General features: G+C 37.3%; 1 protein-coding gene and 1 non-coding gene across 2 annotated transcripts in view; both read right to left on the reverse strand.

Moving 5' to 3' along the window:
* The window catches only part of LOC110543819 (ran-binding protein 9-like), a 111841-nt gene that overhangs the window by 22042 nt on the left and 63164 nt on the right, over positions 1-26635 (reverse strand). Inside the window, 5 exon segments of the mRNA XM_060374743.1 lie at positions 4741-4892; positions 15657-15847; positions 18285-18393; positions 20045-20157; positions 22343-22527. Of these exon segments, the coding sequence (XP_060230726.1) occupies positions 4741-4892; positions 15657-15847; positions 18285-18393; positions 20045-20157; positions 22343-22527 (750 nt within the window).
* On the reverse strand, positions 23072-23180 carry LOC132650182 (U6 spliceosomal RNA). Its single transcript, XR_009588574.1, has one exon. It is a non-coding gene; the product is annotated as a U6 spliceosomal RNA (small nuclear RNA).

Below are 26635 nucleotides of genomic sequence, written 5' to 3' on the forward strand. Positions count from 1 at the left end.
AATTCTAATGTAAATATGGATATGCAAGATATCTGATATGTGACCAGCAAAGGAGTCGCCAACCACAGTTTGAAAATTGCTGACTTAGAAGCAGAATAAAGTTCTAAGCAAGAAAACCAACAACAAACTCCCAAGCATAAACACCTAGAAGGCTCAAAGTTAAGGAAGACCAATGGCATCAGGAAAGTAATATGAATGTTTTTACCCTGCTGCTACACTGTGCACATATCCTGTTATAAAAGTGTATTGTTACCCCCAAGACAGGACTAAGGACCTAGTCTCCCCCTCCCCACGCAATCCATAACTACAGCTAGTTCACTGGTCTAAAGTTTCAAGAATAGAGTCCCTCAACATGCAGCACGAGCCACAGTTACACAGCCTTTCTTGGTAATTTTTAAAATTTATCACAGTGGAAAATTTTTAAAGAGAACAAGATGCATGCATATAAATGTAGTACAAAAACACAACAATACCAATGCACAAAAATACAGCAATTCACACAGCCATGGAGAAACACACACACACACTCACACACACCATATAATATAAGGCATCTCACATCTATAGTGCATTTGGTAGGTGGATTGAGGAAGTTTGAAGGCTCAGAGACGAGGAGGACCTCACATTGAAACCCTGTTTTAAAAGGAAAAAGGTGCCACTATAACTGTCAAGTAGGTGCAATACATGCATATGGGAGATAAGACACACCGCTGTAGAAAATACAGTGCCACTACAGGTTATGCTTCATTTTAAAGAAAAAGACTGCCTCAATAGGGACAACTTCTGTGAAAATGTACAGTCTCCAACTACTCAATTTTTGCTTAAGATTAAGAACCAGTTTTAGAAAGTGTGAATCTTGGCTTTCTCTATTTCTCTGTCATCAGAGACCATGACTGCTCATCAGAGTGACACTGGTGACATTCAAGAAATGGTTGGCAAAATAACCAATCCAGGAAGTTTCCGTGGGTGCTACTGAAAAGAAGCCTCTACAGAACATAAAAGAAGGATGACAAGAAACAGAAGATGGGAGACATGGAAAGACAAGGGTCCAGAGGCATTTTGTGCCAACCACAGCTGCAGGAACTCCCTAAGCATTTACTTCAGGGTGGTGCACATGAAGGGAAATATTACACTCTGTAAAATTGAGCAAAATTTTACCTTTGACTCCAAACCATTCTCTCTGTGTGTAAAATTGTTCTTCATAAAGATGTCTAGGTCACTGATGGTCTGCACATTCAAGATGATCCCTTAAGATTATAATGGAGCTGGACAGTTTCTATTATCTATTGACACCATTGCATTTGTCTTGTCAGTACTACTATGGTTTTGGTGAGGAAGTATAAGCAAAGTATAAAGCACTTCTAGCCATAATACATACACCCCATTATATAGCTCACTGTGCAGTAAACTGTACCATCTAAGTCTGTGTTAAGGGTATAATCATGTTTGCACAAGAAGAGAACTGTCTCACAGATTTCATTAAGTGATGAATAATTACATATGAGATCTGAATGTTCTTAAAATCCCCAAACACTAAAGAATAAGAAATGCATAATCAAATGTATCCTCAAATGTAGAATAAAGAGGAATAATTTCAAAACCTCATCTACATTTCTGTTTTCCTCATATGCTTTTTAATTCTTGTAAATTAGTTCTCACTCATCAGTATCTGAAGCAAGGTAAGTTTGGGGAAATGAGAGGGAAGCAGCTCAGAATATTAAAGTCTCTGAAAGTCATAGCTGCTAACAATCAGAGGCACAAAATCAAAGCCAACCATTATCTTTAGGTGAAGATAAACTGTTTTCACATAATTCAGTGTAGTCAAGAAATAACTCAGAGATATGGTCTTATAATGATGTTTCCTTAGTTTTGTGCTGAATGAGAGCCAAAGACAGAATGAGAGGATGGGATTGTAATCTTAAATATTCAAAGGTGGCAGAAAATCACATTCCTTCCTCCAACTCAGCATAGTTTTGACTATATATAGTCATATGACCTGAATATAAATAAATCCTAAAATTCTGATGACATTTCATTTTCCCAAATATGACATAAATGAGACATTTTCAATAGTGTGGTCCAGGAACACATGTGGCCTATGCTCTTTTCAAGGGGGAGGGTCAAGGTCAAAACTGTTCATAGTATCACTAAAGTTTTCCTTCCCCTTTTCACTTTCATATATCTATAACCTGATACACACATGTCTGATTTATGGACTCAAGGTAGAAGTAGGTATGAGAATCTAGTTAATATAGTAAACATTAGAGACCCATCAAAATTAAAATAATGCTATTTCTCATTTAAGTGGGGATTATTGTTTCATAAAATGCCAATAGATTTTAAAATCAGTATTTCCAGTTTGGGAAATTTAGTTTTAACTTTGAGTACCACAGATATCAATAGTTGTAACTCCTTTAAATAAAAACTCTTGAAAAACTTTTGTTTGTTGGGGAGGTGGGAAAGATGGAGTGCTCAGGTAAAACCCAGAGTCTCTTGCAGTACAGGTAAGCACTTAACTAACTACTGATTTGAATTCTCAACCTCTATTAAAAATTCAAAATGATTGGAACATCAGAAACATTAAGAACCATTCTCCTAAAACAGCCCTCAGCTTTTATCTATGCAGTATTATTTATATACCTTGAAAGAAAGCTAATAAAGAGCCTACACATTCATAACACCCCTGCAGAGACAGTTCTAAAGAGCTATGCAGCCCCAGTTATAGGTGCTGTAGATTACAACATGCTCAGGAGAGACACATTTAACATGGAAGAGTAAGTAAAGACACAATCTGGCCATCAGAAAATCCTCTAAGGCAAATGTAGACATCCACTTGCCTGATACACAAGTATCTTTATATCTTGTAAGAAATTTAACTTTCTTTCTCTTGATCTCTGAGGGTTAGCACCAGAAACACAACTGTTATGTTAGCAAATGATGTGGTATGGTGACTACCCTTTTCCTATCCCAGCTACTGAAATATAAAGCATAATGACTTTAACAAAGGCTGCTGGGCAAGTTGATATTTACTAGTGCTGCTGGTTTTATACCAAGGGTATGGGATTGAGTTAATACTGATAATGAAATTCTCAGTTCATGTCCAGAACACAACCAGCAGTCATTTGCCCTTTCCTGTAATATCAAATTTTTACTCAGAAGGGCTATGAATTATGTCTTCTTTTGTTTTCTAGGCTTCGTTGTGTTGGAGTGTAAAATGTTTCACATAGGCTTGCCAGTTTAATGCTTTGTTTCACAGGCAGAAACTTTTAAAATGAGTATATCCAGTTTGGGAAATTTAGTTTTAACTTGGAGTACCATACGTATCAATAGTTGTAACCGATTTAAATGAAAATCTTTGTTTGTTGGAAACCCTGTAATCTTGGGGAGATGGGACCTCGCTGTAGGTAGTAGGTCTCTGGGACCATGTCTTTGCTTTCCTCTTCCAAGAGTGAAAGCCTCTTCTTCCACGTGCTGCTCCTCATGGCACTCTGCCCCATCAAGGGCCACAATCAGCAGGACTGTGGGCGGAATGCAGATCATAGACAGGAATTGTGAGTGAGGATATCAACCTATTTTCCTAACTTCTACATATTTCTATTATGGACTTTTTGTTTGTTTATGGTGGTAGACAAATGCACTAAAATATGTTTGATAGTGAAAATGTAAGGTCCAAAGTGAAGCCCCACAGTTTCAGAATGGGTGTCCTAAGTATATTAACATTCACGGATGTGTAGTACAGTTTATAGTTCTCTGTAATCTTGGTGTTCACTCTTTCTGTAACAATTTAAATTTAAAGACTCAAAAATCAATACAATGAAATGCAATCTTGCTTAATAAAGCACTCCAACTTGAACTAACACATGGGACTGTGATACACTTATTGGTTTGGTGAAATTTTATCCCTCTTACCATCCAGCATGGACATCTTCCAGAAGACACTTCAAAATGTATTCTAACAATTCTAGACATGAAAGAGGAGCTATTCCTTTAATAATCCCCATAAAATCCAATGACTTTGCTGCAACCCTGAAACAATGTTTACTAAAAAAAAAAAAAAAAAAAAAAAAAATACATCTCAGGGTTCTTGTTTCAGCAGCACACTACAATTGTGTGCTATGTCACAGGGAGCACAGCAGGGATTTAGGCTGTACATGTGTGTGACCCAATGTTCTTCTAGATCAGAGCTGCCTAATGCCATCAAGAGCTTTGACTCACAAATGGGCAAGGTTCTAAGGGGAAATTTCAGGGACAAATTCCCAAGAATTTCCACCTTGTTACTCAATGTTGAACAAATCTGTATCTTGGTGCCTCTGACATATTGGTAAGGATCAAAGGAAAACAATATATGGTTTGAATGTAAAATATTCCCCTAAAGTTTATGTGTGTAAGATGAGGTCCCCATGTAGATTTGATGTCACTGGAACATGACTAGAGAACATGTTTAGAGACAATGAGGGCTCTAACCTCATCAATGAAGTATTAGAAAGGAAACTGGAGAAGGTGGAGCCTACCTGATAGAAACAGGTCATGAAGAGTGTCTGGTTGTCCCTAGCCCCACCTTTCCCTGTCAGCTATGCTCTACTGAGTTCTCTGCAATGAGGTTCTTTTTCACCACAGGTCGTGGAACAAGGGAGGCAAGTGGAAACAGACTGAATCCTCTAAAATGGTGATCTAAAAGAAGACACACACAGCCACCAACATCCCAGGTATTTTATCACAGAAAGCAAACAACATTCTTACCTTCAGCATTTTCTTGTTTGCTGTGTTCTTGCCAAATTCTCTCCTCAGCTGCTCACTCATGGCTTGTAGCTTTCGGCCAAAGTGAATTATTCTCTCTATGGCAGCCTGATTTCCTACACACAGCTGACGTCTTAACTGACTGGAGTCGGCTTCTGTAAGCAAAAACAAACAAACAAACAAACAAACATTAAAACAACAACAACAAAAACACTCATGTTTGACTACTTATTGAAGGGAAAACAGTGGAAAAAATGAGAATACAAGTTTTATTTTTTTTAATTTAACATTTTGTATATTCTTTAGTAACTACTTTTTAGTGGTTCATCTAAATATAGCTATATATGTACATTCTTTTTTTTTTACTTTTACTGAATGTATTCTCTTCTTTTAAATTCTATTCTTTTTATTTTTTAAGTTACATTTTATTAAATTTGTATTCCTGCTGTGTCCTGCCACTCATTCCCTCCCAATCCCACCCCACCTTCCTCAACTCCTCCCTGCCACTTTCCAAGTCCACTGATTGGGAGGACCTCCTCCCCTTTCATCTGACCCTGGTTTATCAGGTATCTTCTGGACTGGCTGCAAAGTCCTCCTCTGTGGTCTAGCAGGGCTGCTACTCCCTTGAGGGGTGGGTAGATCAAAGTGCCCACCATTGAGTTCATGTCAGAAATAGCCCTGTTCCCCTTATTAGGGTCCCCACTTGGATACTGAGCTACCATGGGCTACAAGTGAACAGAGGTTATAGGTTATATCCATATCTGGACCTTGATTGGAGAAACAGTTTCATATAAGACCCCTGTGCCCAGAAATATTAGGTCCTTGTGGAGATCCTGTCCTCCCCAAGGCATATTAACTCCCCCTTCTTTCATATTATTCCTGCACTGTGCCAAAGGTTTGGTTATGAGTCACAGTATCTGCTTTGATACACTGCTATATAGTCTTTCAGAGGCCCTCTGGTAGGCTCCTGTCCTGTTACTTTTCTCTTACATCTAATGCCCAACCCATTTGTCTTTCTAAGTGAGGATTGATCATCTTACCCTGGGTTCTCTTTCTTGTTTATCCTCTTTAGGTGTATAGATTGCATTATGTTTATCATATCTTATAGGTCTAAATAAATGAGTATATACCAGGTGTGTCTTTCTCCTTCTGGGAGACCTCACTCAGCATGATTTTTTTCTAGATCCCTCCATTTGCCTGCAAATTTCGTGAGTTCCTTGTGTTTAATTGCTGAGTAGTATTCCATTATGTAAACATACCACAATTTCTGTATCCATTCCTCCATTGAGGGATATCTGGGTTGTTTCCAGGTTCTGGCTATTATGAATAAAGCTTATACAAACATGGATGAACAAATGTCCTTGTTGTGTACTTGAACATCTTTTGGATATATGCCTAGGAGTGGTATAGCCGGGTCTTGAGGAAGTGCTCTTCCTAATTGTCTGATAAAGCGCCAGATTGATTTTGAAAGTTGTTGTATCAGGTACATTCTCACCAGCAATGGAGGATGGTTCCCTTTTCTCCACAGCCTCTCCAACATGTGTTGTCCCTTGGGTTTTTTATTTTAGCCATTTTGATAGGTGTAAGGTGAAATCTCATGGTGTGGTTAATTTGCATCTCTCTGATGGCTAAGGACGTTGAGCATCTCTTTAAGTATTTCTCTGCCATTCTATATTCCTTTACAGAGAATCCTCCGCTCCATACCCCATTTTTAAACGGATTGCTTGATTTATTGCCTTTTAACTTCTTTAGCTCTTTATATATTCTGTATATCAGCCCTCTGTGAGATATAGGGTTGGTGAAGATACTTTCCCAGTCTGTAAGCTGTCATTTTTGTTCTGACAATAGTGTCTTTTGCTTTACAGAAGTTTTCAGTTTCATGAGGTCTCATTTATTGATTGTTGCTCTTAGATCTGGTGCTGTTGGTGTTCTGTTCAGGATGTTGTCTCCTGTGCCAATGAGTTCTAGGCTCTTCCCCACTTTTTCTTCTAACCAATTTAGAGTACCTGGTTTTATGTTGAAGTCTTTGATCTACTTGGTCTTTAGTTTCGTGCAGGGTGATAAATATGAATCTATTTTCATTTTTCTGCATGTAGACATCCAGTTGGACCAGTACCATTTGTTAAATATGATGTCTTTTTTTCCCATTAAATTGTTTTGGTTTCTTTTGTCAAAAATCAAGTATTCCTAGATGTGTGGGTTTATTTCTGGGTCTTCTATTCTGTTGCATTGATCCTCCTTTGTCTTTCTATGCCAATACCGTGTGGTTTTTATTATTAGTGCTGTGTAGTAGAGCTTGAGATGAGGGATGGAGATACCTCCAAATGATCTGTTGTTTTAAAGAATAGTTTTGAAAATTCTGGGTTTTTTGATTTTCCATTTGAAGCTGAGAATCTTTCTTTCAAGGTCTGTAAAGAATTGTGTTGGTGTTTTGATAGGTACTGTACTGAATCTCTAGATTGTTTTTGGCAAGATGGCATTTTCACAATGACCATGGGAGATCTTTCCATCTTCTGATATCTTCTTTAATTTCTTTCTTCAGAGACTTGAAGTTTTTTTTTTTTTTTTCAAACAGTTCTTTCACTTGCTTGGTTAGAGTCACCCCAAGGTACTTTATGTTATTAGTGGCTATTGTGACGGGTGTTGTTTTCCTGATTTCTTCCTTGGCCCTTTTGTCTTTGGTATACAGGAGGGCTTCTTATTTTTTTTTTTTTTTTTTGAGATGATTTTGTATCCAGCCACTTTTTTGAAGGTGTTTTTCCTCTGAAGGATTTCTCTGGTTGAATTTTTGGGGTCACTCATGTGTACTCTCATATCATCTGAGAATAGTAACACTTTGACCTCTTCCTTTTCAGTATATATCCCCTTGATCTCAATAGCTGTCTTATTGCTTTAGCTAGGAATTCAAGCACTATGTTGAAGAGATATGGAATGAGAGGAAAACCTTGCCTTGTCCCTGATTTCAATGGGATTGATTTAAGTTTCTCTCCATTGAGTTTGATGTCAGCTATAGGCTTGCTGTATATTGCCTTTAGTATTTTTAGGTATGTGCCTTTTGTCTCAGATCTCTCCAAGACTTTAAACATGAATGGGTGTTGGATTTTGTCAAATGCTTTTTCTGCATCTAAGGAGATGATCCTGTGGTATTTCTCCTTCAGTTTGTTTATGTAGTGGATTACGTTGATGGATTTCCTTATGTAGAAACACCTTTGCATGCCTGGGATGAAGCCTACTTGGTGATGGTGGATGATATCTTTGATCTGTTCTTGGATTCAGTTTGCAAGTATTTTATTGAGTATTTTTGCATCAATGTTCATAAGAGAGATTGGTCTGATCTCTTTTTTGGTTTGGTCTTGGTTTGGTGTAGATATCAAGGTGAATGTGGCTTCATGGAATGAGTTTGGTAATGTTCCTTCTGTTTCTATATTGTGGAATTGTTTGAAGAGAATTGGAGTTAACACTTTTTTTAAGGTCTGTTAGAATTCTGCAATGAATCCATCTGGCCCAGGGCTTTTTTGGAAGCGAGACTGTTGATGACTGCTTCTATTTCCTTGGGGGATATAGGACTATTCAATCTTTCTATCTGATCTTGACTTGACTTTGGTAGATGGAATCTATCAAGAAACTTGTCCATTTCTTTTAGATTTTCAAATTTTGTGGCATTGTAGGCTTTTGTACTATGATTGTTTGGATTTCCTCAGTGTCTGTAGTTATGTCCCCCTTTTCATTTCTGATTTTGCTATTTTCTCTCTGCCTTTTAGTTAGTTTGGTTAAATTTTTGTCTATCTTGTTGATTTTCTCAAACAACAAGCTGTTGGTTTCTTTGATGTTTTGAATAGTTTTATTTATTTCTCATTGACTGATTTCAGCCCTGAGTTTGATTATTTCCAGCCATCTGATCCTCTTGGGTGTATTTGATTCTTTTTTTTTCTAGGGATATCTGTTGGGCCACTAAGTTGCCTGCATGAGATGTGACAAATTTCTTCTTGAAGGAACTTAGGGCTATGAACATTCCTCTGAGCACTGCATTTATTGTGTCTCATAAATTAGGGTATGTTTTACCTTCATTTTCATTAATTCTAGGAAGTCTTTAATTTCTGTCTTTATTTCTTCCTTAACCAAGCTGTCATTGAGCAGCAAGTTATTCAATTTCCATGTACATGTAGGCTTTTTGCTAATTCCATTGTTGTGGAAGTCCAACCTTAGTCCATGGTGGTTAGATAGAATACAGGGCATTATTTCAATCTTCTTGTATCTGTTGAGGCTTGCTTTGAGACCAACTATATGGGATATTTTGGAGAAAGTTCCATGAGGTGCTCAATAGAAGTTATAATCTTTTGAATTTGGGTGAAAAGTTCTGTAGACATATTTTAGGTCCATTTGATTTAACCTTCATAAGTGCCTTTATTTCCCTATTTGGTTTCTGTCTAGATGGTCTGTCACTTGGTGAAATTGGGGTGTTGAAGTATCCCACTATCAAGGTGTTGGGATCAATGTGTGATTTAAGTTTTAATAATGTTTCATTTATGAGTGTAAGTACTCTTGTATTTGGGGCACCGATGTTCAGAATTGTGATGTCATTTGAGTGGATTTTTTTTTCCTTTGATGAGAATGTAGTGCCCCTCCTCATCTTTTTTTGATTAATTTTGGTTGAAAGTTTATTTAATTAGATATTAGGATAGCTATCCCAGCTTGCTTTCTGGGTCCGTTTGCATGAAAGACATTTTTCCAGTCCTTGACTCTGAGATAGTGTTTATCTTTGTTGCAGAGGTGCATTTCTTGGATGCAGCAGAATGTTGGATCCTGTTTCCGCACCCATTCTGTTAGTCTGTGTCTTTTTATTGGAGTGTTGAGTCCATTGATGTTGATAGATAATAATGACCAATGAATATTAGTTCCTTTTATTGTGGAGTTGGTAGTCTCACTGTGATTCCTGTCTCCTTTTCTTTTAATTTTTTTGGGATATTATCTGTATGCTATGTTTTCTTCGGTATAGATATTTTCGTTGGATTGGAGTTTTCCTTCAGATAGATCTACCTTTATATGTTACTTGGCCTTTTTCCCTTGCTGCTTTTAATATCATTCCTTTGTTCTGTAGATTTAATGTGTTGACTATTATGTGACATGAGGTGTTTCTCTTCTGGTCTAGTCTATTTGGTGTTCTATAGTCCTCATGTATATTTCTGGACATCTCTTTCTTTAAGTTGGGAAAATTTTCTTCTATGATTTTCTTGAAGATATTTTTTGGACCTTGGATCCTGGAATCTTCTTTTTCATCAATTCCTATTATTCTTAGACTTTGTCTTTTCATGGCGTCCTTGATTTCTTGGATATATCCTGTTTCAGACATTTCTGATTTTACATTTTCTTTGAGACATATATTAATTTCTGTGAGTATATCTTCAGCACCAGAGATTCTCTCTTTTATCTCTTGTATTCTGTTGGTGATGCTTACCTTTGTGGTTCCTGATCTTTTCTCTAAGTTCTCCAGCTCCAGGGTTTTCTCAGTTTGTATTTTCTTTATTGATTCTAATTCTGTTTTCATGCTTTGCACCATTTCCTTCATCTGTTTGAATGTCTCTCTATGACGGTATCTATTTTTTTGTTGTTGTTCATTTCCTCTCTATATGCTACTAATTGTATCTCTACTTGTGCCTCTATTTGTTTGGCTATATTTGCCTGTGTTTCTTTGAGAATTTTGTTCATTTCCTCTTTCTTTGCCACCACTTGTTTGGCCGAATCTTTGATAGATTTGTTCATTTCCTCTTTAACTGTCTGTATTTGTATTGCTATTGCTCTGAGATATTTTTTTTTCCTCTTTATGGGCCTCAAATAAATGGGTTAGCATAGCTTTAAAGTCATTTTCCTGTGCTTCTGATGATTTGGAGTATCCATCAATTTGGGGGTTGCTGGTGAAGCCATGATGTCCTGATTTATGCTGGATGTGTATTTTTGCTGACCCCTGGTTATTGGCTTATACATAATCTTCCCTCTTTGTTCCTGGATTCTGCAGTTCAGACTGGTACCCTCTCTTTCCAGAGTCTGGGGAATTCTTCGGAAAGCTGAGAGGGGTCCAGTGGCCTCAGCTTGTGATTTGGTGTTTCAGCTGTACCTGTGGGAGGAAAGTCCTCAGGTGTAGAAGGGTAAATGCAGGTGCTGGGGTGGGGGATGTTCGTGGAAGTGTGCCATGAAGGACAGAGTGATGGAGAATGTTGAATCTTTGAGTGTGTGGGAGGGTTTCTGCCTTGTAGGCTTCTAAGGGGTTACTTGTGCATGCACTGTAGTTGTAGCAGGACATCGTGGTAGTCACAGCACAATTTCCTTATGCAAATTCCCTGAATACCTCAGTGGTCTATCCCCCTGGTACTTACTTGGCTGTCTGAGCTCACAGAATTATCTGCCTTAACTACACTGCTGGACCCACAGTGCAGGGGCTTCGATGGCCCAAGAGTCCTTCTGTTTCCCACAGTGTGTGTGGGTGGGAGGGGTCTGATGACTAGCTGCTAGTTTAGATGGACTCTGGATCTGGGGCTCTTTAGACACTCAAGGGCACACTCACTCTTGGGCAGGTCACACTGTCAAGGAACATGGTATCTGGGCTCTCTCCTCTCTGGTTTGGCCCTGCTTAGTCATATGAAGGAAGACTGATGTACTCTGCCAGCTCAGTGCTCCTGAAGTCACCTGGTTAGGAAGTCCATCTGCATCTGGAGACTGGAATGCTGTTCCAGATGCTTTCTGGGAAGTCCAGGTGCCCTCCATTGTGCTCTACAGACCTGTGAGTCCCGGTGCCTGGTGTGCCTAGCTTGTTTAGCGGGTCTGCTGGACTTTGGTGGCTATATAGTCTATTATCTGACACTGAGGGTTTGGGCAGACCATACAGTCAGTGGCTGGGAGACCCTGCAGAGTCGGTATGGTCCCTTGCAGATGTGGGACACGGGGTGAATGGTGCTGAGTATCTGGGACTCCAAGGCAGGTGCAGCTGGCATTAGCGGCTGAGGGGCCAGGAGCAATGCCTCTGCCACCACAGTCCCCAGGCAGTGAGCTTTGAGTTGAGAATCTCAGTGATCCAGCTGTGCTGAGGAAGATGGAGGCCTGAAAGAGGGGAGTGCAGGGAGATCAAATAATTATTTCTCTCTTTCCCCAAACTAGTCTGCAGGTGACCCAAGACCAACATTCTCACCTCATTCGATGTTCCCTCTTGTTTAGAAAGCCTCACTATCACTTCCCTGGCTTCAGTCTTCCTTCCACTCACCAACTCCAGTGCTTCAGCTCCTCTGCTCAGAAACTGTGTGCGCTTGTCACCATCATGGATCAGCCTCCTATATGTACATTCTTGAGACAAGGTCTTGTCAGGCTAGCCTTGGACTCCCAAGGGCTGGGGTTACAGACATGTAGCACCATGCCTGGTTCTAAACACGGACACAAATTTCTTATTTGGAACTTTGTAGCTCAAAGCTATACTCTATTTATAGTCTCAGGAGTCTGGTATTCAACATTCAGTGTGCAGACAAGAGGCAAGAACCTTTCAGTGTTTGCATACAAAGTTAAGTGGATCTCCCTATAACTATATGAAACAACATGGGAGGCAGGGGAAGAAAACCTAGACAGAATAAAATGTTCTTGTATACTAAGACCCCAATAGAAACATAAATGATATTTTATCTTACTGATGAAGAAAAAAAAAAAGAATTACACTTTTAAGGGCAATATTACCCTTAGAACAATTAATACTGTACATGTTGACTAAGCCTTAATAACTAACAACAGTGTACCAATAAAAATCAGTACTAGTAACAGCATTCATGATGATAAAAATGGCAAACATTAACAAAGTACTTGATATACCTTTTCAGAGATGAACTCATCTGCTCTTCACCATAAACAAGGAGATTTATTCTACCCATTTTACAGATGAAAAACTGAGGCACAGAGTCCTGAAGTATTCTGTCTGAGGTCAAGCAGCTAGTAAATGGCAGTTTCAGGTTTCAAATCCAGGTAAGTCTGGCTCTATGACTCTTCCCCCTTCCCAGCATGTTTACGTGTCTCTAGATACAGAGGATCAGCAGGGAAGAACAGTCTGTCCCTTAAACAAATCCAGTGATTACCTTTCAGACTCAAAATACAAAGAAATTAATAATGCACTGGATTCCAACAAATAATTTCTAAGTTTCAAGTCTATTACTTTTTCAGTTTAATTACAGATCTCATTTAATCCTCACAATCACTGTGTGAGGGCACTGCAGTGTTTAACACAAAGACAAATTGTAAGAACTGGGCTAATCATTTCACTGTATTGCTAACATCATTGAGTATTCTTAGAAATGCCATGATGGTCCAGCCTCTCTAGGCAATGTGGGATAACCTATGCCTCCTAGGCTATAAATCTGAAAGGCATATTACTATATTACATGCTATAAGAAACCATATTATGGGGCTGGATAAATGGCTCAGCAATTAAGGGCTCTAGCTGCTCTTACCGAAGACTTGGGCTCAATTCCCAGCACCCACATGGTGCCTCACAGATCCTGGGGCCCCAATACTATCTCTGGCCTCTCCTGAAAATGCACACATGTGGTACACAAGTATACATACATATAGCCAAAACACCCATATATTAATATGAAAATATATCTTTTTGTAAAATAAGAAATCAAAATATGCAATGGTATGTACCTATTTATATTCTTTGACACAGAGATTACAAAAAATAATTCCATGTGATATTGTGAGGGTTTTCTGCTCTACAAGACAACATGTGGTCACTTTGTACAGTTTATCTCTGATAGAAATGTCATTATGTGGTATGTTATAATTAACCACTTTACCTATGAACACACTGACTCTAATATTCAAGAAAAATATCTTGCTACTAAGGATACATACATGCAAGTTTCGTGTCCACCATATGGGACAGTGCACCAAAAAGCCTGAGGTAAAGCAGTGCAACTGACTGTAGGAAAGAATAGAGGTGGCACCTGTTGGGGAGTAAAATTATCAGATCTTTATAAAGTTAAAAACAGGCTTGGCAGGCTGACAAGCTGGCTGGCTGGCAGATGAAGAGAAAAAGAAAGAAACTGTTGGAGCAGAATGGAGACAGGTAAAAGACTGACTTTTCTTCCTTCCAAGAAGCAGAGTTGTATGTGTATGGCTTTAGGAATGACCAGAATCTTTACACATTGAAACAGAATCAGAGGATATTATTGGAGAGCTTCAGAGTTCATCACTGAAAATGACCCACAAGACAGTGTCAATTGGAAGATAAGGTCAAGTGCAAGCTTTAAGGGACTGTGTTCTTAAAAGTGCAGAAGGAAGTTTGCTAGAGCTGTGGACTTAATAGGAATGAAGAATTCAATGGGCTAGAAAAGCTTTTGGCCAAGCCAAGTATGGATCATGGCAACATTAATAATTTCTAAAATTATGGTTATTTTCTGTGAAACCATATGTTATAACTATGTTTTTCTACAGTAATGTCCTGATAGGCATGGAATGGAAGAGGTCTTCGGTTTTAGATTCCTAACTGAGCTTTTAACAGCCTGCCTTATCTGGACATATCTGAACTGCTTCCTGGGGTATAATGAATAAAACCAGGTTAAAGTACTGCAAACCGTATGGTTCCATATGAAAATTGTAAAGTAGGGTTAATGCTTTAGTTAGATTTGTGCATTGGAAGCTATATAACGTAGGTTCATAATAGGTAAAATCTAAATGTCCTTTGACTTTATCACAGTTGAGACTTGTTCTCTATGTATCTGAAGGTTTTAGAAAAATAGTGGCATGAGAAGTCATTAAATATAGTAACTAGTTTGTTTAATGAACCAAATTTTAATAAGAATGTTTAGCTCTCTTAATAGACCCTTGTTTTAATAATCTTTTCAAAAGACAAGTGTTTTCTTTTATTTTTTCATAATGGAACTAAAAGTTTTTTGTTAGTACTTTCATGTTGAAAAGCTTTTTGATTAAAAACCTTTGGTGAACATTTAGTGGAACTCATCTTCTTTAATGTCATTAAGCATTCTAGAAATAAATGTTTTCAGCAAGAATGATAATACAAGTATTTGGGGTAGTGTTTTATTGACATAATGTTAAGTACTTTCATTGTGGAAATGTATACTTAAATAAAATAATATGTGACTATACAAACCACTCCTGCAGTTCAGGATATGCAGGCTGTGTATATATTTAGCTTATTGCATTAAATTATTATGGAACTCATCTTTAATAAGGATTAAAATTGCACTTAGCGATGTCAATATTTGTTGGACTTGTTGATACATCTTAACATCTTCAAGACATTACCTGTAGAAATACTATTTGTTTAATCTACTGATACAAAAATAGAGTGATGAATTAAACAACAACAAAGATAAAATTAAGTACACAAAGTGAAGTGTACATGTGGGAAACAGAATAAAAATGATGAAAAGAAAGAAAACTGGGGAGGATTAGAAAAAGAGTTATAGAAGTTATGGCAAAAAATCCAGTAAAGATAATTTGAATTAAGAGAACACCAAGTTTCATAGTGTGAGAACTAAGTAAGCTGAAAAGGAGTCAGGAAAGAAAATAAACTTGAAAAAAAAAAAAGAAAGAAAAAATGCTTAAAAATGAGCCAAGAGAGACAGGAAGACAGCTAGGCTTGACAGATTAGCCAGATCACACTAAAATTCAAACTTCATTAACTACATTATTATTTTCTCAATATTGTCAATGATTTTAGTGACAACTAATTTTGAATAATGACACTGATTACAAAGCTCTGTTTATAGTCTCAGTTTCTTAAGAGACTTCCTGGTACTGATATCAGATGAATCTGTATTTTCATAGATTGTACCTACACAATTAAAAATGCAAACTATCTAGATTTAAAAAACCTCAAAATAATATAAGGAAGACTAAAAGTGTAAAAAAAAATAGTATCTCACCAGAAAAATGCGAAGTACTGCTTTTACCTGAAGCTAAACTGTGGACACTCATTCCGTGGCTGGAACTCATGCTTGGACTACTAAAAGGCCTAGGACTGACAGGATAACTGTCTTGAGATTTTGGACTTTGGCGTTCCAAACACCGTACTTCACTATCTGTACCATTCACCATTTCTATAAACTGACGTACTCTGAAAGAAAAAAGAAAGGTTACTTAGGTAGAGTCATCAAATCTGTACATAGCTATATTAAAGTTAAAATTAGCTTAATTTATAAATTAAAATTGGTATTTTACTTGCTATCTTACCAAGTAGGTGAGATTTTAGAAACACACGTACCTGGAGAGGAACACAGCACAATTGTTTTTATTTTTTAATTTTTATTTTTTATATTATTTACAGTTTATTCACTTATTATCCCAGCTGTAGCTCACTCTTTCATCTGCTTCCAATCCTACCCTCCCTCCCTCATATACTCCTATGCCCTTCACAAAGTCACAAAGACACGAATAGGGTGTCCTCCTCTCCTTCCATCTGACCTTAACTTATCAGGTCTCATCAGAACTGCCTGCATTGTCCTCCTCTGTGGCCTGGCAAAGCTGCTCCTCCATCAGCGGGAGGCAGTCAAAGAGCTATCTACTGAGTTCATGTCAGAGACAGTCACTGTCTCCCTTACTAGGGTACCTACTTTTATACTGAGCTGCCATGGGCTACATCTAGGCAGGAGTTCTAGGTTATATCCATGAATGGTCCTTGGTTGGAGTATCAGCTTTATTTGTAATAACCAGAACCTGGAAACAACCCAGATGTCCCTCAACGGAGGAATGGATAGAGAAACTGTGGTGCATTTACCCACTTTGGAATACTACTCAGCAATTAAAAACAAGGAAATCATGAAATCTTCAGGGAAATGGTCGGGACTAGTAAAGATCACCCTGAGTGAGGTATCCCAGAAACAGAAAGACACACATGGTTTATACTCACTTATAAATGGCTATTAGACTTATCATATAGGATAAACCTACAAAAATATGTACACTTAAAGAAGTTAAGCTAGAAGTAGGATCCTGGGTAAGATGATCAATCCTCACTCAGAAAGGCAAACAGGAAGGACAATGGAAGAAGGAGATAATAGGAAACAGGATAGGAGCCTAACACAAAGGACCTCTGAAAGACTCTGCCCAGCAATGTATCAAAGGAGATACTGAGACTCAAACAAACTTTGGGCAGAGTGCAGGAAATCTTAGGAAGGAAGGGGGAGATAGCAAGACATGAAGAGGACAGGAGCTCCACAGGAAGAGCAACAAAACCAAAATGTCTGGGCACAGGGTTCTTTTCTGAGACTGATATTTCAAAGCAAAATCTTATACCAGTCTTTCCATCCCAGGTTGAATTACTAAGCTCTTAGCCAAAGTGGGCCTCAGTTGGTTTTTGCTGTTAGGCAAAATGATTGATATTTGATGTGCAAAGACTTACTTAGGCTTAGAAGATTGAGATCCTAATCTCAGCAACATCTGATTCTCTCTCTCTCTCTCTCTCTCTCTCTCTCTCTCTCTCTCTCTCTTGGGTCTTAATCTGCAGCCATGGCAGGCCTCAAACTTGTTATGTACAGACAAGATTGGCCTTCAAGTCTCAGGGATCCACTAAGTTTTATGACAGCTGGATTAAAGGTATTCATAAGAATAAGATCCAGTTTTTAAGTGCCTAATCAGGATGTCTATATCCTAAAACAGAAAATAAGTGTTGACAATGATGTGAAAAGACTGGAAACCTTATACTCTGCTAGAAGTAAAGAAGGATGTACCAAGGAGGATGCAAGGAGTCCTCACAATGGTAAGCACAGCAATAAGCCAACAACTCCACTTTTAGGTAAATAATGGAAGAATTGAAAGGCAGGACTTAAGCACACACTCACACAGCTTTGTTCACAGCAGAATTATTCATAATAGCAGAGAGACAGGGCAACCCCAGCACCCACCATCAGACTGAAGAACAAATGACAGGCAGTGCAGCCACATGATGGGATCATCTTCAGCCTTCAAAATTAAGGGAAACTCCAGGAGGTGCTACAATATAGGTGACAGTTAGGGATATTACACTAAGTGACACACAGTATGAGGGCTCTGAGGAAGTGAGCAAAGGAGAAGCTAGTGTTTAGTGGGCAAGCTAAGAAGATGAATATGCTCCAGTGATACACAAAAACACTAAGTGTACTTGAGTGTGTAAGAACACAAGAATGGGTAAAAAAGTACATTTTATGTATATCTTACTATAACTCTTCATAGGTCCACCAAAGTTACTCCAAGTACCTTTTAGGATAAATTTGAGATTCCTGCCTTCTAAGTATGGCATTCACACATTAAGAGAGATGATATGATAAAAGCCAACAAAAGTATCATGTGATTAGAGACCTTAACATGAAGTTCCTTATGTTTTTTTTTTTCACACATGCTAAGCATCTGCTCTGCCACTGAGGTACATATCCTCATCTCCATGTGTTTTTAAAAACTTAAATGTGCTGTAATATAAAATTATGTATAAATATCTGAAACAAGGCAAAACAAAAATCAAAACTACAAACATTGAAGATAATTTTAATTACTTAAAATGACATTTTACTAAAACTTACTTTAATGTGAACAGGAGATTGGGATTTTTTTCAAATAAACTTGGGTATAACAGTTGTGTTATTTCTATGGCTTCTCCCATTCGTCCTGCTAACACCAACTGCTGAATTCCTAGTAAGAAAAGAAAGCAAAAATATTATCTCTATAAGAGCAGAGGCAACCTTCAATCACCCCAGAAAATAATTGAAACCCTCTGAAATAATTAAACTCTCTTTTTCTAAAATTTTAAAGGTTAGATTAGAAAATACCAAATATGTTAAAAATTAGAAAACATAACTATTTTTCAAGACTGCTTTAAAATTTCATGAATAAATATGTAAGAATTATCGGGAAAACATCTACTGAACAGTATATTTACAAACAGTAAGACTTAAAAAGACCAGAAAGGAGAGGAGAACCTCCCCTATCAGTGGAATTGGGGAGTGGCATGCATGCAGAAAGAGGAGGGAGGGTGGGATCGGGAGGGGAGGAGGGAGGGGCCTATGGGGGATACAAAATGAATAAAGTGTAATTAATATAAAAATTTTAAAAAAGACGGATATACCTGATAAAACAGGATCAGATGAATGGGGAGGAGGTCCTCCCCATCAGTGGACTTGGAAAGGGGCACGGTGGAGATGAGGGAGGGAGGGAGGGAGGGACAGGGAGGGAATGAGGGATTGGGACACGGCTGGGATACAGAGTTAATAAAATGTAACTGATAAAAAAAATAAAATAAAAAAAAAGACGGATATAAAGGAATAACACTTAAAATGTCTATACGACCTTCTGTCTTGGGACTAGAACAACAGCCTTTGAAAATGTCAGAGCTTTCTTAAAGTAACATCCTTGGGTAAGTGACCTCCTCTGTGTGATGGTGTATGAAGGAAGTGAGAAAGACCAGCATACCTATAGCATGGTGCAATTGGCATTACTTTAGCCATCTTAACTAGCAGAAGATTCTCTCAGCCATCATGGTCTTACTTGTAAACTGTTTTCATTTTTCTACTCAGGAAATGCCCATCATATATGGTCTACTCTGATGAGCTAACAGCAGTGGCTTTAGAAAGTCTAACTTACAGATGTTGTCAGCCTGCCTTGCCCGGATGGAAACAGTAGCAGCACTGTCCAGCACAGTGCCTTAAGCAATAAATACTTATGACCAATACACTACCTTCAATTTAGGCAGTAATTAGAAGATATTAAATTTCTTTCGAAGAAAAATTATTTCATATGCTATCTCCACTATCTCATCCAGAGTGGCACCAAACAACAAAAGAAACTTTCTTTGAATTGAGCACTTCTTATTTCTTAAAACTCAAGGTTTTCCTGCCGCATCCTCCACCCACCAGGTGCTAACACCAAATCAGAGAGTTGGGCTCATCAAGGACTTTAATCCCAACCCACAAGACAGCAATTTTTCCAATGGAAATGTGATAGAGATATTTCTTTTTAAAGGTCTACAAATTTATTTCTACATTAAAAATCTGGTGTGAATTTTTAAAACCAATTTTCAAAACTGTTAAAAGTGTAGCATGAGTCTCAAGGTCAGCCTGACCTACAGGAGACCTTGACTGAGACACAAGATCTCCCACCCCCACCACAAGCCAAAACACTCACAAAAAACAACTACTGAAAAAGTCAATGAAAATGAGTTTGGATGCATCCACTTTTAAACAATAGGTTGGACAAACTTTTAATAAAAATATAAGTTTTGTAAAAGCTAATGCAAGCAAACTTATTTTTAAAAACAAGTATTTGCCATGCACCACAGTGTTCTTACTTTGTCTATTCTTAATGGAAGCAAATTCTTCTAGAACAGTCTGGTCTGTAGATCTGGCAAAGGCCTGTGCTGTGGCACAGTACCCGTGGTGGACTAAATAAGATGAAACCAGTCTTAAGAGAAAGAGAAGAAACGCATCTTTTAGTCAGGAGAATACATGCTTCAGGCTACAATCTCTGTTAACAAGTCTAATCTGATATTACAAAATAAATCTATTTCTTTGAAGCCAGGCTCTTTGACCTTCAACTTTAAAATAAGTTGAAAGTAACATTTTTTTCTAGTTATGGATAGTCCAAAAGACAATTTAAAATAAGAACAAAGGCATTAAAATCATCTCTTTTTTTTAAATTTAATTCTTGGATCCTTATTAAACCCTTGTTCTTTATTCAAAGTCTTTATTTTTCAATCTCACTAACCATAATTTAGACCTCACCTTAATTATAGATGAACTAATAACATGTTAGCCCTATGTAAAACAGTTATTTTGAGATAAGTGATTAATACTGGAGTTCCAACTACTTTCTGAGCTCAGCAGTCAAATGAGATGAGATCTTAAAGTTTGAAGAGACACAATGAGGTGAGCCCAGAAAAAAATTCCAGGAACAAAATGCACAAGGGAACAATTAAACAATGAAATCAATTTTGTGGTTTTAAGCAGGAAATAAATTGTGTAACACTTACAGACAGTGATACATCTAGGACAACAAGCTTTCTTTTAAAAGCCAGTAAGCATCTAAGATATAGTTAGCAAAACTGGTAATCCAACAATATTAATCAAAACTCATTTATCTCCAAACATTATCTTCTCTAAACAATACCCAAAAAGGTTTTCTTAAAAACTTAAGCTGAAGAAACTTTAAAGCAACTATAAATACACTTTCAAGACCATTGCACACTGATGATATATTTGAAGGTCTTGGATATTTTCTTGGCCTAGATTATAAAATCAGAATCATTTTAAAGTTAATGGTATATATATATATATATATATATATATATATATATATATATATATATCCTACATCAATCTTTTACCACTAATCATTTAATACTAGTGATATCCAGGCACTGTCTTTTAGACTTTTGACATAAATATTGTCTAAAGAGGTTGACTGTCATAGGATTTCAAATTTCTTACTGTTCCTTATGAAATTCTATAAAATAAAACAAACATATAAAGCTACTGAAAAGCTTTTCCTAATAACAGATTTAGCACTTACTTTCTTCTCTGCTGCTGGCCAACCTCCATTATTACTAATGAAGTCAAAGTATTTCTGCTGCACTTGGGCTAACTCAAGAGTCATTGCTCCTTGGTGTTAATTCTCTTTATCTTATCCTAAGTGTCTAATGGTAACTCATATAAGAAATAGCAGTAAAAATAGTTAATAAAGATTTTTTTTTTATTTTTAAAATTGCATTTATTTATTTATTTAGTGTGAGTATGCATGTACACAAACACACACACTGGAACAATGTTGAGGTCAGAGGACAACTTTGTAGGAGCTGGTCATTCCTTCCAGTATGTGGGTCACAGGAATAGAACTCCGGTGAAAACCCACCTTTCTGCCATCGTGGTGGTGCTATCTTTCCTGCCCAAGTTTTTTACATTTAATTTTTGAATTCTTCTGTGTAGAAGCCTACGGGTAAATTCTTGGACAGGAAAAAAATACAGTTTTAAAGAACTAAAATGCTAAGTACAAAGTAGAAAGTGGCTCATTTCAGACATTAAAGACATGTTGCTAACACTCTTCCAGACAAAGAAACCAAACCACTGAGCTCTGGGTGATGGTGTATGCACATTCTTGCTATACTCTCTTACTTCTCTACATGGAGAGTGAGCACCAAACCACCATCGATTTTACTCCTGTATTTGAACTACAGCTGAGGAAGATGTTCAAAGCCACGTCCCTAAATCACAGAACCCAAAACATAAGCTCTAGTTCACCTGTCTACGTATCATTTTTGTCAACATTATTAGAAGTTTGACTGCATAACTTACAGCCTTCACACTGAGTCATATTATTAAAGATGACAAATGAGTTAAACTACTTTTACAATCAAGTGTCACTTATTTCTTCCATTCAGATAAATCAGACAAATGCAATTCTGTATGTGTTTAAATCAACACTATTTTTTTCAACTGGTGAATTACTTTTTGAGATTAAAATATTATCAATAGCACACACAATTAGGATTTAAATTTGACTCCTGGATTTACATCTTTGAATGCAAAAAGAATGGTTTGTCTTTTAAACACTAAGTGTTTAAATCTGTATATTAAAAATTCCTTGCTCTTACTTTTGTATCATGGCCTGCCACTCTCCTTTCCTATCCTCAATAGGAAACTGGTCTATCTGGGCCTGTATTTTGGTTCTCCATTCTCGCATGTAGTCTTCTACACCAAAGACAAAAGGATGTTGCCCAAAGTTGCCATCAGCCACTTCTCCTGGTGTCACAAGCCACACAGTAGGATACAAATTTGGCTGTAAAACAACATATTTATTTAAAAATATATTGATTATACCATTAAAGACTTCATTATCTTTGCAATGTAAAAATAGAACCATAAATTTACTTCACAAATATTTTAAAATCTCAATCAAAATATTAGGGGATAACAACTAAAAAGATACATTATGTGTTGGATGAAAAAAAATATTATTTTCTTCAGTCAAATAATTAAGAAAATGTAAGCAACTAAGATACTCACATAAATGATTCCAGGACCCTGTTGAATAATCCATGTGGCTCTTTATTTCTAACACATGAATATCTAACCTGTGCTATTAATGTCATGTAACAGTTACAAAGCTTTAAAATTAACATATGGCTCAAGTTTATCTTAGTATTTATACAAGGTACACATTATAAAAATGCACATTACAGCTAGTTCACAGAGAGCACCACCTACAATTTATTAAAATCATTACCAGCACATTTGTAAGGCCTGCTTTTATAGAGACAGTCATAAAAACTTGCTTTAAGTAAGACACCGTATCACTGTAGGGACTTTCTTTCTTCGTTTGTAAACCTATAGAACACTTCATGAATTTGCAGGTCATCCTTGCACAGAGGCCATGCTAATCATCTCTGTTTCATTCCACTTTTAGTTCTCACCTTGGCAGCACACTATGGGGATTCTTAATGCAAAAATTAAACCTCAAATATATCATTTCAAAAGAAGAAGAAGAGACATATCTGAGTATACAAACTGAAATACATTCAAATACATTGTAAGATATTAAAGTGGAAAAAAGTTCAAATGTAAAAACAAATAGCGTCAAATAAGTATTTTTCGATTAGTAATCAACTGCTGCACTGAGAGAGAGAGAGAGAGAGAGAGAGAGAGAGAGAGAGAGAGAGAGAGAGAGATCACATACTGAATGTTCACTAAATGCCAGGCCCACTCCTTAGAATCTCTTGTGAGGTTCTTGCTGCCATTACACAGATGTGCAAACTGAGAACCAGTAGTTAGACAGGGTTGCTCTACTACTAACAAGCAAAGATAGAACACAGGCTACCAACAAAAGTGCAAGTTTCATCTTTATTCCTGTGACACCAAATCCTCCCACACTTTTAGTGTTTTGATTTGTGCCTTGTTTCTTTACCTTTATTTGTAGATGCAACAGGTAATTTTACTGTAAAACATGGTAAAGTTTAAAAAGATAGTGTGTATGTAGATATTTAAAGCAAATTGGGGGTATATTTAAAAATAACTGTTCAACAAGCAACACAAATCATAAACAAAATAGTTCATCAAAAGAAAGACATAGACCTATGAGATTTTTACGTTACGTGATAAGAAAAAGTAGTACTTCTTTTTGGTGGGAAGGTTATGCTTATGTATGTCATACTTTATGTGTCCTTAAACTCATTGGGATTCTTCTGTCTCAGCCTCCCAAGTTTTAAGATTACAGGTATGATCCATCATGCCTACCTTAAACTCTTAATAAGGAGCACACCTAACATATTAACAAATTTAAATGCAAAGCAGGTCAGACATTCAATACCGTCTTCTCCTTTCACCAGTTAGAAAACTGGAGACCTGAGACTCAAACCACAAGCACACAGATTGTTAATGACGTTATGAAAAAAAGGGAAAAAGCTGTCTCTTTACTTCTAGCATGGCAAACTTTTCATTATAACCATCACAGCATTATTAGATACTTTTAAAACAAAAACATATAAGAAACCAAAGACAATGAATGCATGGAACAGGGCAGCCTATTCTACATCGAGAGCTTCAGGATAGCCAAGGCTACACAAAGAAACCCTGTCTCAAAAACCAGAAAAGCCAAACAAACAAAAACAAAACAAATAACAAAATATCAGGTCTAGGAGAAACACTTAAAGAGGCAGGGAAAATATCACCACAGGTTACAGAACAGCTGGAGCAACAGAGTAAGACATTGTCTCCAAGTACAAAAAAATATGTTAGGTTTTCAGAGCATACAGTCAAGGAAAATTAAGGTTTTTGCAAATATACTCCTTGAGGATTCAATGTTCCAATTAACTCAAACAAAACCACAGATAAGGAACATACATTTTCTAAGCAATCCCTTTACGGGAAAGACTAGTTTTCCCATTTCCTTGCAGTAGAAAAGTGCAGCATACAGAAGTCACACAAGACTTTCGATCCCTACAAATACTATGGAAGGAAACCTGTAAGAACTACTACCATTTCTACCTTGCTCAGTAACAACAAAGTTGCCATTGTTTTACAATAATTGGGAGGGAGTCTATGACACAACATCAAACTGGCACAGAAAACCACTAGAAGCTGACAAAAAACATACAGTGCCTAAAATCAGGTATGCCTTTGACGAATGATCTCTATTGCACTGACCAATGAAGAGGCACTGAGAATCACTGCAGCACAGCCCACCCAATGATGAACTTTAACATGCTTAAGCATCAACAAGCAAAACCGCAGCAAGAAACAAAACAAAACAAAACAAAACAAAACAAAAAAAACCTGTAGCACTTACAAGTGAATCTTGGGAGTCTTTTTGTGAAAGATTCTGCAATGAAGGATGCCATCATTTTACCTAATAGAATTTACCTGCAGGGTGTAAATGATAGCTCAGTGGGTAAGAGAGCTTTCTATGAAGGCAGGAGAAACTGAGTTCAAGCTCCAGCACGTATGTAAAAGCTGAACATGGTTGTGTGCACATGCAACCTCAGTGTCAGGGGCAGAGGCCAGTGGACTGCAGAAGCTCACTGGCTGGAAACCAGCAAGCTTCAGGTTCAGAAAGAGCACTAGAGAAAGACTCCTGACATTTTTCTCCTATGGCCTCAGCATGTGTGTTAATGCCACTCTCAAAACTTGTGCATACCCTCCCATACAAAAGAATGTATTTAAAACTGCATACTCTGCTAACCTGCTGGTCACAACCAAAAATGCTCTATTCAAATGCTAATTCCTTTCACTCACACACTTGCTTATTGAAACATATAATCACTATAGTACTTTTCCTCTCTAGAGTTTATCAACTTGTTTATTTGTTTCCTAGTGAATCATTCAACAGCATTAGATATTCTACTAAATATAACTTCCTGATCTTTTTCTACTCACCCCCTTTTCACCACCAGTTATTGCCCCACACCCCCACTTCCCATTATAAGGTTCTCCAAAGTCATCAATAGTCTCTTCCTATCTCTATTGAGTTCATTCCTAACAGCCTTTCTCCACTCTGCTAAAACTTCCTTGTCATTGTCACCAGGAACCTCTACTCTACTAAATGCAATGGTCAGTTGTGGGCTCCCACATCACAGGATCCATCACAGCACTAATGCAGTTAATGATTTCTGTGGCTGTTTGTATGAACAATGTCCCCCACAAGCTTGAGCATTTCAACACTTATTCCCCAGTTGGTGATACTCTTTAGAGAAGATTAGGATTAAGTGTCAGTGGGGATAAGCTTTGAGCACTCAAAATCTCTTCCCTCCCATGTTCTCTCTGGTTCATGTTTGGGAAGATGTGATCTCTCAGCCTCTTGTTCCTGCCATTATGTCTGCTGACATGTTTCCCCGCATACTCTTGTCCTGTAGAACCACAAGTCAAAACAAATTCTTCCAAAAGGCATCTTTGGTAATGATGTTGTAACAGAAAATAAGTAATGGAACTCCTTCCGTTGATTCCTATCTTCACCTGGCTTTCAGTATTAACTGTTTTCCTCAGCTCACTGATTGCTTCTCAGTTTTACTTTGATAGTTCCCTATTTTCTCCTACACTTACCATGTCCTAGAAATCCATCTACTTCTCTTCTGTGTTAACACACAACACTTGCATTTTGGACACATGCAGTTGACATCTAAATGCAAATGGCCCCAAATTTAGAGCAGACAATTATCCTTAATTCCAGTTCGCAAACCAACTCTGAGTGTGACCATATTTGACTCTTACACCAAAATAAATTATTCACCCAGTTCCTCAAAATTTTCCAACTAATCCTGGGGTGGAGGCTACCTGGAAAGCTATGGCAAAAGAATTGCTTGAACATTCAAATAGTTGAAGGGCAGATAGAGCAAAATGGAGAGATCCTGTCTTTAAAAAAAAGTGCTAGGATGTAGCTCAGTACTAACACTTTT

Source organism: Meriones unguiculatus, chromosome X, assembly GCF_030254825.1.
Source record: "Meriones unguiculatus strain TT.TT164.6M chromosome X, Bangor_MerUng_6.1, whole genome shotgun sequence".
Taxonomy (NCBI): Eukaryota; Metazoa; Chordata; class Mammalia; order Rodentia; family Muridae; genus Meriones; species Meriones unguiculatus.